This window comes from Pholcus phalangioides, unplaced genomic scaffold (genome assembly GCF_987345545.1).
Source record: "Pholcus phalangioides strain wild (caught in Gottingen) unplaced genomic scaffold, Ppha-v1.0 ptg000027l_1, whole genome shotgun sequence".
Taxonomy (NCBI): Eukaryota; Metazoa; Arthropoda; class Arachnida; order Araneae; family Pholcidae; genus Pholcus; species Pholcus phalangioides.
The window spans coordinates 1,377,712-1,390,934 of record NW_028301617.1 but is presented as its reverse complement, the minus strand read 5'-3'; the positions used below and the strand labels follow the sequence as shown (position 1 = coordinate 1,390,934).

The 13,223-nt window shown below is 44.6% G+C and overlaps 1 protein-coding gene across 1 annotated transcript in view; it reads left to right on the top strand.

Moving 5' to 3' along the window:
* Nucleotides 1–3,426: 3,426 nt before the first annotated feature.
* Nucleotides 3,427–13,223, top strand: part of LOC149068031 (apolipoprotein D-like) — a 38,672-nt gene continuing 28,875 nt past the window's right edge. Inside the window, exon 1 of the mRNA XM_089251782.1 lies at nucleotides 3,427–3,642. Within this exon, the coding sequence (XP_089107908.1) occupies nucleotides 3,517–3,642 (126 nt within the window). The 5' untranslated portion in view covers nucleotides 3,427–3,516. The remainder of the gene's footprint in view (nucleotides 3,643–13,223) is intronic.

Sequence of the window (13,223 nt, the reverse complement as noted above, 5' to 3'; positions counted from 1 at the left end):
CAAAGAGCGCCGAGGCCCGCATTTGGTTCGCGGGCCACGAGTTGAAGACCTCTAATATTTAGATGGACACGCTCCAGAGCCATCTCATTATACTCTCTCCCCTCAGATCCAATTGGAGCAATCACCGTGTGGCTCATTAATCACGTGACGGAATCTCACCTTCCCATTTATCAATTGCGGCCTCCTTGATTACGTGGACAGATTTTAATCTGGGATCACTTTCTCTGCGGAGTGAACATTAATGATGACGGAGTGGAGATCAGTGATACGTTTCAGCTCGGTGCGGGGGCGGCTAGAGTTCACCGGCCGCCCGGATGCAACGCCTCTTGCGCCACCCGTGAAGACGACCCCTGGCACCTCAGCCAAGGGAAAGAAACCTGTGATGAACCATTTTTGGATCAGTAATTCACGTCGTTCACTGAGCAAAACACTCCTGACCATACATCCCGCTTTTCTTAAGGGTAACCGTTTCGCTTTTTTTCCGTCTAGAATCATTTTACTGTTAAATTTCGTGCGGATAATACCTTCTAGAACAGAGATACCTGCTCTAGAAGGTATTGGGGGGGGGGGGGGTCTGTTTCCTTTCAAGTTCGGGCACTGAGCAAACACGAATTTTGGGGGGTCCTTTTATATACGGGGAAATTCCATAATTGCCCTTGGCCGCATTTTAATAGAGAACGGTTGAACCTCAGGCGTACACTTCCAATTAAACAAGAATTATCCACATAATGTGTAGAAGTCAGACGTATGTCATTCATGTTGCAGGGAGGGGGGGGGGGGGTTTGTGTGATTATCAAAGTAAAAAATTGTCAGTTCTGAAAATTATTTTTTCATCAAATATGAATGTTCATTAATTCCGAAATTATTTCTCTAATTATTTCTGAAATTATTTCTCCGAATGATTCTGAAATTATTTCTCCGAATGATTCTGAAATTATTTCTCCGAATGATTCTGAAATTATTTCTCCGAATGATTCTGAAATTATTTCTCCGAATGATTCTGAAATTATTTCTCTGTTTGAGCGACTCTGAAATTATTTCTCTGTGTGAGCGATTCTGAAATTATTTCTCTGTGTGAGCGATTCTGAAATTATTTCTCTGTTTGAGCGACTCTGAAATTATTTCTCTGTGTGAGCGATTCTGAAATTATTTCTCCGAATGATTCTGAAATTATTTCTTTGAATGTTTCTGAAATTTTTTCTTTGAATGTTTCTGAAATTACTTCTCTCTCTCAGTGATTCTGAAATTATTTCTCCGAATGATTCTGAAATTATTTCTCCGAATGATTCTGAAATTATTTCTCCGAATGATTCTGAAATTATTTCTCCGAATGATTCTGAAATTATTTCTCTGTGTGAACGACTCTGAAATTATTTCTCTGTGTGAGCGATTCTGAAATTATTTCTCTGTGTGAGCGATTCTGAAATTATTTCTCTGTGTGAGCGATTCTGAAATTATTTCTCCGAATGATTCTGAAATTATTTCTCTGTGTGAGTGATTCTGAAATTATTTCTCCGAATGATTCTGAAATTATTTCTTTGAATGTTTCTGAAATTTTTTCTTTGAATGTTTCTGAAATTACTTCTCTCTCTCAGTGATTCTGAAATTATTTCTCCGAATGATTCTGAAATTATTTCTCCGAATGATTCTGAAATTATTTCTCTGTGTGAGCGACTCTGAAATTATTTCTCTGTGTGAGCGACTCTGAAATTATTTCTCTGTGTGAGTGATTCTGAAATTATTTCTCTGTGTGAGCGATTCTGAAATTATTTCTCCGAATGATTATGAAATTATTTCTCTGTGTGAGTGATTCTGAAATTATTTCTCCGAATGATTCTGAAATTATTTCTTTGAATGTTTCTGAAATTTTTTCTTTGAATGTTTCTGAAATTACTTCTCTCTCTCAGTGATTCTGAAATTATTTCTCCGAATGATTCTGAAATTATTTCTCCGAATGATTCTGAAATTATTTCTCCGAATGATTCTGAAATTATTTCTCCGAATGATTCTGAAATTATTTCTCTGTGTGAGCGACTCTGAAATTATTTCTCTGTGTGAGTGATTCTGAAATTATTTCTCTGTGTGAGCGATTCTGAAATTATTTCTCCGAATGATTATGAAATTATTTCTCTGTGTGAGTGATTCTGAAATTATTTCTCCGAATGATTCTGAAATTATTTCTTTGAATGTTTCTGAAATTTTTTCTTTGAATGTTTCTGAAATTACTTCTCTCTCTCAGTGATTCTGAAATTATTTCTCCGAATGATTCTGAAATTATTTCTTTGAATGTTTCTGAAATTACTTCTCTCTCTCAGTGATTCTGAAATTATTTCTTTGAATGTTTCTGAAATTACTTCTCTCTCTCAGTGATTCTGAAATTATTTCTTTGAGTGATTCTGAAATTTATTAATTCTTCGGCCTCAGAAGAGACAGAGCACCAACTTTCTAATTGGGTTTTTGAACACAGGGTGTCCATATGAAAAGGTATCTTCTTTGCTTTTTTTTATGTTAACGGCCCCTCAAACAAATCTCAAGGTTTTAAGTAATTGCACGTCATTTGGAAACTTTTTTTTGCAATTGAAAGTATATAAAGTCCACGGTTATAGAAATGTCCGCTGTGCGAACAATTTGGGACACCCTGTAGATCATCTTCAACCATCGCCTTCCCCCCCCTCCCCCACATCTTGGAGCAGAGCCCCCCTAGGCTGAGACTTTTCACGCCCCCCCCCCCCGCCATAGTGAATTTATAGGGTGAAAAACTATGATGAGAATCCACGGGGCTGGAGCCCTGTCAGTGCCATGAACCCCCTCCCAGGGGTCCATGTCTTCAACTTGTTGCTCGCGAGCACCAAGGAGATCCCCCCTTCGTGCCCGATATCACTACCCTCTATATATATGTATACAGGAGGTAGTGCCGGGTACCCATGTCCGATTTCGCGCTCGCGAGCACTAGATCAACGTCTCGATATTAAACACTTTGTACAAAATTACATTCTAGAATTAAAATCGCCCTGCATTCGGTCTGTCAAACTTGCCGAAAAGGTGCTCTTCTTTTGATGGACTTTTACGAGCAGTGCTCGCGCGAGCAGAGAAAGGTTCAAGACCTCTCTGCTGTAGAAGAAGAAGAGCGTGGATTTATCACGGTGGCTGCAAGATCCCAGCCCCCCCCCCCCCAACTCCAGGATGGCGAGTGCCTGTACGCTATGCATTTTTTTATTTCGTTTTCGTCATCTAACATTTAAAAAACATGGACGACATGTTCGAGACAGAGAGAGATAAAAATAAATGCGAATCGAGTTACGTTTTTTCTTGTCGCCCGAAGCCATTAACCTAGTAACGCGATATCAAGTTCACTTCCCGGGTATAAAGAAGAGACAGAGCTGGTCTCTGGATCCGGTCCGAAGACGATCACCGGGGGCCAAAAAACACAAGGGGGGGGGGGGCCCATAGGTCAGAAGTTCCTCAAAGTCATCTCTGTCTCATCGGTTTTTGTTAGTCGTCCATACGCACGGAAACATGGCTGTCGCGTTCCTGGTGTTGGCGGCTCTATTCTCGAGTCAGGTGACGCTGGTTTTCACCCAGACCCTTCTCCTTGGACCCTGTCAAGAACCTCCGACTCAAGAGAGCTTCTCCGCCCAAGACGTAAGTTGCTAAATATTCGAATATCACTTATGTTTGCGTGTGCATGGAACCGGGGGGGGGGTGGGGGGACCCTTCAATCTTTAAGACACCGCGGGTAAAATGGAAATTTCCCATGACAAACGAGGGCATTTCATTGATTCTGAAATTATTTTCCCATCAAATATAATAATAATAATAATATACAGTCGAATCCCGTTATAACGAACTCCAAGAAACCGGAGAAATGATTTCGTTATAAAGGAATTTCATATTTTTGCATTGTTCCTATGTAAACTCATATTAGGGAGGGGGGGGGGATTAGAAAAGTGTTCGTTAAAAAAAAAAAGATTTTTTTTTTTTGCTATAAACGGTATTCGTTAAAACGGGATTCGACTGTAGTTCGAATAAGACGACATTTATGGATACAAAAGCAAAGTTTGTGCAAAATGTTACAACGTGTAGTCAAATTGTGAACCTTTTGCGTGAATGCGCGCGCGCTCATTCTCTTATGCCAGGATTCTCTGGCCCCTCTTCTCGGGTCACTTGCATTGTTAAGGTATGTCCGCAATCATATAATAAGTTGAGCAACAAATCGCTCAAATTGTAGAGCGACAAGTTGCGCAACATTATCGGAGAACACGTCTCCAACGACTTTATCTCCTATCTCTCCTCTTTCAAAGCCTTAGCGAGAGGGCGGGGGGGGGGTCTGGTCCCCCCCCCCTCCTCCGAAATGTGAGAAAATGACTGACAAAAAAGGTGAATAAATGATCAAATCTATTGTTGCTCTATGACTTTGCCTCCACCGATGGGACCCCGACTTGAACGATAGGCTACTTTAAAATTTCGTCGGAGCAGGGCAAACGCCCCAAACGGGCAAAAAAACTGTCTGGCAACAATGGTTTTCGGGCCTCAACAATCACTTTCCGAACGTTTACTTTGGTTACCGTGGTTCCGACGTGTACATGCATTTACAATGGGGTTTGTTACTTCTCTAATCCTGTTACAATATGTATGACAGTTTATGCCTTTATAATGGTTTGCCACTTCTTCAATCCTAATAGTAAGGAGACTTTTTTTTAATGGATGCCATAATCATCATCGCTTTGAGGGTCAGGTAAAGGGTGATCAGTGGTTAAAATTGCCGATTTTACTGTATAAATGGCAGATAACTTGAAGTTCGGGAGGGGTGATCGAAATACCTAGCGCATTTCAAAAAGGGAAAGAAAGAATGTTCATCTCTACGTTCCTTGAAATCTAGATTTGTTTCTTTCACGAGACCCGCGGGAAGTCGCCATATTGGTTAACTTAGACACGGTTTGCATGCCCCTCAAAGGAAGAGGGAGATGTCACGTGATCTCCAAAAATCCTCATTGAAGAAAAGCCGGGCAGCGCCGGGTATTATAGCTATCCCCCAGCGCGACCCAACCCGCAAGGGCAAAAGGCTTATATCCCTGGAGGGACAGAACCTGGGTCGTGACTGGTTTGTCGGGTATTATAGCTAGTATATATATAAGAACGTTTTCCCGCTTTGAACGACCGATTTTTGTGGTCGCAAATGCTACTGATACGCATTGAGATTTCCTGTTTGAAGCGTTCTCAACGCTTACAACGTTTTTGCATGAGGGTTTTTTTTTTTGTTTTTTTTTTGAAAAACGTTATAAATGGATAAACGTTATAATGGATCGACTGTATTACGAAGTCTCAATTATGAAGGAAATCTCCGCGTAGCCCAGGGTTTTCGAGCAGCTGTGCCGTAAGAGGATCGTAGTTGTACCACGACTGTTTTTCAAAAGAAATCGAATAAATTATTTCTTAAAGAGTCCAAAACCACAATTTTATAACTTATACAGTCGAATCCCGTTATAACGAACTCCAAAATACCGGAGAAATCACTTCGTTATAAGGTAATTCCAGTTTTCTGCGTTGTTCCTATGTAAACTTAGCTGGAGGATTAGAAAAGTGTTCGTTAAAACGGGATTCGACTGTAATTTTGCGTCAAGAGGGTTTATCGCCATAAAGCACGATTTAGTAATGAATTATTTTCACCTGGGTTAGTAATTAAATAATCAAAACTGCACTTTCTTTCTAAACCCTCAATTGAAGTGTGTGCCGCGGAAACTGTAACCGTGGCTGCTTCAAGTGTGCCGCGGGGTAAGAAAAGTTCAAAAAACCCACTGGCATACCCATTTCTTTTCTCTTCTCTCACGCACCGACTGCAGCCACATCGCTATACTGCAGTTTAGGGGTCATTCAAGTATTACGTCAGCATCGGGGGGGGGGGGGGTTCGGATTTGCTGACTTTTGATACGGGGGGGGGGGGAGTTTGGATGGTGCTTACGTCATCAACCACCCATTTTTGAAGATATGAAGCATTTTAAGCTGCTGACGAAATTTTCCTGACAGGGGGGGGGGGTGTCAAAAATGGCTGAAAACCCTGCTTACGTAATACTTGAATGGCCCCCTTATTGCCGTTAACGAGTTGGGTTGGAAACGAAGGAGCCATCTCCCCGTCGCCTCGACTCCGTTGGGGGGGGGGGAAATGCTTTGTTATCTATATTCCTCCCCAGGTTCGAACCCGGGACCCGACGGCAACCATTCACGGTGGCAGACGGGAGCACTCGGCGCGCGGAATCACAGAAACGTATCGTAGAAACGTTGCACAAGCAAAGCACGTTCTTGTAGGCAAATTCGATTGAAAATGACAGTGGAAATGATTCTGCTGGAGAGACACATCGAAACACCCGATAATAGTGGGGGAACGTCGGAAATCTGGTCCCTTGTGTGTGTGTATATATTTGAATATACATCCTAAGGGGGGGCCGTTCAAGTATTGCGTAAGCAAATTTTTAGCCCTTTTTGACCCCCCCCCCGTCAGCAAAAGTCAGCAAAACGCTGACCCCCCCCCCCTTGTCAGCAAAATTTCGTCATCAGCTCTGCCCCTCTGAATCCAACTCATATTTTCATAAAGGGTGGTTGATGACGTAAGCATTATCCAACCCCCACCCTCCCCCTTTGTCATCAAAAGTCAGCGAATCGGAAACCTCCCCCCCCCCATCGATGATGACGTAATACTTGAACGGCCCCTAACATCCTAACCGAACGGTGACCCGGTCCCCGTTCCCATAATCCAAGGAATTTCCAACCGAAAGGTCACCGCCGGATTGTGATATCATCTCTCTTCACGGGGGGGGGGGGGGGGGGTCCCCAAAATCAACCACACAGGCAAACAAAGAACTGGACCCCCCCCCCCTCCCGCCCGCCGACACAAATCCCCAGTGCGACCACGAACACCCCGGAGCACCCGCCAACCAGAGGATCATATGTTGGTGCTAAAGGAAACTAATACAGGCAGGACTCAAGGGCACTTCACAGGTCTTGAGACATGGTATTGTTACATGCCAATCAGGGAACAGACGAACAAGAGCCCTGGCCATGTCGGTTGTGCCAACATCTGCTGACACATTCCCTATTTATCCGGCGGAACTATACGCTATCATTCAGGCCCTCCGTCATACACGGTTCAAACGCCACCGACGATGCATCATCTATAGCAGTGGTTCTCAACCTTTGGAAGCCCGCGGCCCGGTTTCATTCATTTTTGTAAGTGGAAGGCCCGGTGAAACACATGATTAACGGAACGTGAATGCGGGAAAAGGAAACGGGGCAGATCAGTCGCGGCCCGGTATGAATGATGCCACGGGCCAGTACCGGGCCGCGGCCCGGCGGTTGAGAAACACTGATCCATAGCGACTCTCTAAGCTCATTACAGGCACTGTGTTCCTTCACACACTCCCCACACTCATCCATTCATTCATGCCATTTCTCTCATGAAATGCATCACCTCATTCATTCATCATGGTACCACAGTGAAATTTTACTGGGTACCAGGTCATGTAGGATTACCGGGCAATGAGAAAGCAGACACCGCAGCTCGAACAACATCGAAAATCGACAGTACTTTTTTTTGTCCCTGCCAGTGACCACTTTTCAGTCCTTCGAGAAGTGATGCATCGGCAGGATCATTGGAACAATCAAATAAATGATAATAAACTACATGCCATCAAGCCCACACTCTGCCTTTGGCGTTCGAGCTGCAGGACCAACCGGAAGGAGGAAGTCTTGCTCGCCCGGTTGCGCTGTGTGTCGCCTCGCCCAATCTTACCTTTTATTAAGAGAAGGTCAACCAGAGTGTCCACATTGCCAAAGTCCATTGACCGACAGGCGGGGATACTTACCACTATACTACCGAGGACGCAAAAAAGTCCATTGACCATCAGTGCCGTCTTAAGAGCATCATGGGCCCCACGCATGGCCCCCACATCCTGCAGCGGGGCCCCTAGGCTGGGATCTTTTGAAGGTCCCTTGGTCAGACATTTAACGGGCCCCTTCTGTAATTAATTTATAGCGTGAAAAAGCAAAAAATGATGAGAACTGTCCCGGGCCCCAGGGCTAGAGCCCTGTCAACCCCCCCCCCTCCTATGTGGGGGCCAAGTTATTTTCCTGAGGCCCTACCTGGCTAATTCTCGAAAATTTCAACCGGTTCTCGTTTTGTAGGGGGGGGGGGCCCTCTTCTCTTGAGGCCCCCCCCCGGGCCGTGCCCGGGTGGGCCCATGCGTCAAGACGGCACTGTTGACCACTGCTCATGCTTTTACTTGTTCACATCATCGTCATCATTTCACGACCGCTTTTGGCAATAGTCGCCTTTCACTTCGGGACATTTCATCTGACGATTGCTACGCATCTCGCATTTTTAAATTCATCAAAGCCATTGGTTTTTATAACAAACTAGCTATAATACCCGGCGTTGCCCGGGGTTTTCTTCAATGAGGCTTTTTTTGGATCACGTGACATCTCCCTCTTTCTTTGAGGGGCATGCAAACCGTGTGCAAGTTAACCAATATGGCGACTTCCTTGCGACTCATGAAAGAAACAAAATCTAGATTTAAAGAAACATGGAAACGAATATCTTTTTTCCTTTTTTAAGGGACGCGCTAGGTATTTCGATTCCCCCCCCCCCCTCCTGAACTTCAATTTATCCATCTCTGCCTGTTTCTGCTTCCAAAAATGCTTAATTAAAGCTGTGGAATATTTCGACGTACTTTTTACGGGCCCGTAATTTTAAAACACCCTAAACTATATGAATTTATGCAGTTGAATATCAAAAGACAATACGGAGACATTAATTTTCATGCTTGGGAAGATACAAATAAAAAGTTGAAATCAATGTTATTACCGGTCCAATGTTATTAAAAGATCCGGCCTAACTAATTACTTCATATTTAATCTCCTGGGCTTCGTATGTCTAAGCGAACTCAATATATTTCAAAAATCGAGAATTCAATACAATTTTTAAAATTATTGATGTGGCGGAAACCACACTAAATTTCCGCATTTCTACAGTAAAATCGGCAATTTTAACACTGATTTCTATGGGGATCATCCTTTGCCTTACCCTCAAAGTGATGCTGATATAATGATTATATTATCACAAAAAAATAAATGATTATAGCATCTATTCAAAAAGCCTCATTACTGGGAGGATTGAAAAAGTGGCAAACAATTATAAAGGCACAAACTATTATACATACATGACATGAATGTCGCTCTCCACTTGTTAATACAAGATATACGGAAGACTGGATGTTGTGAAGATATTTATTATTTCAGATGTTTATTTTTTAAGGAAGGAAAAAAACTCATCTCTGCCTCCATATATCTTGTATTAACAAGTGGAGAGCGACATTCATGTCATATATATAGCCCTCTGGTGGCTCGTCGTCAATGAGCTATTAGCTGATCGGTTTCACCGTCCATTGCACGGTTCCGTTCGGCATATATACGCTCTAGCGAAGGAAAATCTCTATCTCCTCTGTAGCTTAGTGGTCAGAGCACTCGTCCGGCAATCGAGGGACCCGGGTTCGACTCCCGGTAGAGGCAGAGATGAGTTTTTTCCTTCCTTAAAAAATAAACATCTGAAATAATAAATATCTTCACAACATCCAGTCTTCCGTATATCTTGTATTATTATACATACATTTGCAACATTAAAGAAGTGACAAACCATTGTAAAGTCTGTCAATTCAGATTGCACATCTGAAACGCATTGCTACGGTAACCAGTGCCGTCTTAAGGCATGGGCCCACCCGGGCGCGGCGCGGGGGCCTCAAGAGAAAAAGGGCCTCACAAAAATTAAATGTGGTTGAAATTTCCGAGAATTCGCCACATAAGGGCCAATATATCGCCACGTACCGCTTCAGAAAAATCATTTGGCCCGGGGACCCATGATGCTCTTAAGACGGCCCTGACGGTAACCAAAGTAAACGTTCCGAAAGTGATTGTTGAGGCCCAAAAACCATTGTTGCCCGACAGTTTTTTACCCGTTTGGGGCATTTGCCCTACCCTATCGTTCAAGTCGGGTCCCATTTGGTATATATGCAAAATTTGGCGACGATCGATCTAAAATTGTAGATTTGTATAGAGAACAAACACACACACACAGACAGACAGATAGAAAATCAGTTTTATATATATAGATTATAGTTATTTACGATCCATGTCATTGTTTTACGTTTCACGATTTGTAGTTTTACTTTTGACATGACAAGTCTTGTATTCTTTTTACATGGACATTTGTTTTGGCGCAGCGCAGCTTGACCTAGATGGTCCTTGCGCCAAAAACAAAAATCAAAACCAAATCCAATCCAATGAAAATGACCACTTTTAATACCTTTACTGGGATTGGGCAATTATTGTTTCACGTACTCGGTGATGCGATACATGAGTCATCGATCCAGTTTCTCAAACATTTTTGTTCAAGTATTCGAGTAAACAAATAAACAACAAAAATTTCGTAATTTTTCACTATTTCAGAAATTCGTTTCATTCCCCCAGACAACGTTCATGAGCTGAAATGTAATAACGTGCAAAGAATTCACAAATTAATACCATACAATTTGTTATTACAAACAATTGCTTTGTGACACATCGTTTGAAATAATTATGCTACAAATATTCGTTCCATCACGGATATAAAGTCACTAAAATGAAGAGTAATTAATAACAAAAAAAAGTTTGTTTTTAACCTCCATAAAATTAAAACTATTAATTTTTTAACAGCACTAAGTGCTATGGCGTCGATAGCCATCGCTATCAGATGAAGCGGGAGAGTTCCAATTTCCAGCCCAATATAATATAATAATAATAAGGGAAAAGGGGACTTGAGCCTTTTAAATGTACAAAACATGCTCTTTCGCCTCCATCCATCAACACTCCTTAATTTTATGGCCGCTTACTTAAAGGACCCCTTCAAAGTTTGCGTAATAGCCGCTCCGTATTCTTCTTTTCTCTCTCTCCTATAATACTTAAAGGCCAGTCGTAGTCCAGGCTCTGTCCCTGGTGGGATGTAAGCCATTTACCCGGAAGGGTTGGACCACGCTGGAGAGGGCCAGCCACGCCGGACCGGAGGGCCTGGAATCCAAGCCTCCCGGTCCGGCCCTCGACTCTAAGATTGGTGCTCCAGGCCGTAATGCCTGGTCCCCTTACTCCCATTGCCCGGAGCAGTCTCGGCCCACAGCTCCCCCCACCCAGGGCACGCCCAGGAGGGCCTCACAAACCCAGTAGACGTCGTCGACGCCGCCCCCAATCACCCCCCCCCCCGGACGCCGATCCAAAACCCCCCAGAAAAAGTTTTATTGATTGTTGCAAATTCAAAAATATACAGTATATACAAAATGTACTCGTTCACTTCTGACCGCTTACGGCGTGACAGGTGCCCAGAATGGGCGCGGTCTTTATACAGAGTACTGCCGTTGGCCATGTTTTACGAATGACGTAGCAACAAATTGGACCGCCCATCGCGACAGTTGCCCCGGTTGGGCGCGGTCTTGACACTATTATTTGGTCTGCCGCCGGACGTATATACAAAAAAATTTGCAGAAAGTTCGTGGAGGCTTCGGTGTCGCTGATGTCCGTTGATGTGTGGCCAGCCCAGGTGCTGGGCCGCGTCACTCTTGGCAGGGTGGCTCTGGTGAGCCCGCAGATGGTGGCGTGGCCAGCCCAGGTGCTGCCGGGTGACTCTGGTGGGCCTGCGGTTGATGATGCTGCCAGCCCAGGTGCTGGACTCCTTTCCCTTGGCGAGATGGCTCTGCTTGGCCCCAGTTGGTTGCGTGGCCAGCCCAGGTGCTGGGCCGCGTCACTCTTGGCAGATGGCTCTGGTGAGCCCGCAGATGGTGGCGTGGCCAGCCCAGGTGCTGCCGGGTGACTCTGGTGGGCCTGCGGTTGATGATGCTACCAGCCCAGGTGCTGGACTCCTTTCCCTTGGCGAGATGGCTCTGCTTGGCCCCAGTTGGTTGCGTGGCCAGCCCAGGTGCTGGGCCGCGTCACTCTTGGCAGGATGGCTCTGGTGAGCCCGCAGATGGTGGCGTGGCCAGCCCAGGTGCTGCCGGGTGACTCTGGTGGGCCTGCGGTTGATGATGCTGCCAGCCCAGGTGCTGGACTCCTTTCCCTTGGCGAGATGGCTCTGCTTGGCCCCAGTTGGTTGCGTGGCCAGCCCAGGTGCTGGGCCGCGTCACTCTTGGCAGGATGGCTCTGGTGAGCCCGCAGATGGTGGCGTGGCCAGCCCAGGTGCTGCCGGGTGACTCTGGTGGGCCTGCGGTTGATGATGCTGCCAGCCCAGGTGCTGGACTCCTTTCCCTTGGCGAGATGGCTCTGCTTGGCCCCAGTTGGTTGCGTGTCCAGCCCGGATGCTGGCCACCTGCAGGCAATTGACTTTACGGCTTTATTTCATCTATTTCACGCATCCCTTCTTGGGAATTTGTGCCCCTTTTCTGACTTTCTTGCTTCCTTTCTTCTTTTCTTTTCCTTCTCTTTTTTTTTTTTGTACAGCCCCCCCCCACAAAAAAAACCGCCTTCCTCCCATATGCTTCGAAAGATCGTAGGGGATGAACCTTGACCCAGGGCCGTCTTAAGAGCATCATGGGCCCCCGGGCCAAGTGATTTTTCTGAGGCCCTACTAGGCAAATTCTCGAACATTTCAAAAAGATCTCATTTTTGTGAGGCCCCTCTTCTCTTGAGGCCCCCGGGCCGTGCCCGGGTGGGCCCATGCCTTAAGACGGCACTGCCTTGACCACGTAATCCTCATCACCCAATGGAAGGATCTTTCTTTGAAGCCGGACTACCAATTAGAAAAAGGGGGTTGGTACCCCTCAAAACTTTACTTTTTGGAACCTTTGAAAAAATAAAAGTAGATTGATACTGTGCAAGCTAGAAATCAAGTTGAGAAAAAGATGTGGTTAGATTTTTGTTTTTAGACATTTGTAATCGATTCCCATCAGGAGCGGCGATCGTCCGTGATGAAAGGGATGGAGCAAAGGTAGGAAAGAAATTCTTACCACATTTCGAGTTACGGAGATTTAATTAAAACCTAAATTACGAGCAATTAACAGGGGGGCAGATGGTGAAATTAGGTATAAAGAGTGATTAAAAGAGAGTTGTTCCAACATCAAGTTAAAATTATTACGATTGTCTATGTATTATGCAGATTTTGGTATCGTGGAAATGGTTTTTTAATTGACTTTATATACAAATACAACGCCACAACAGGC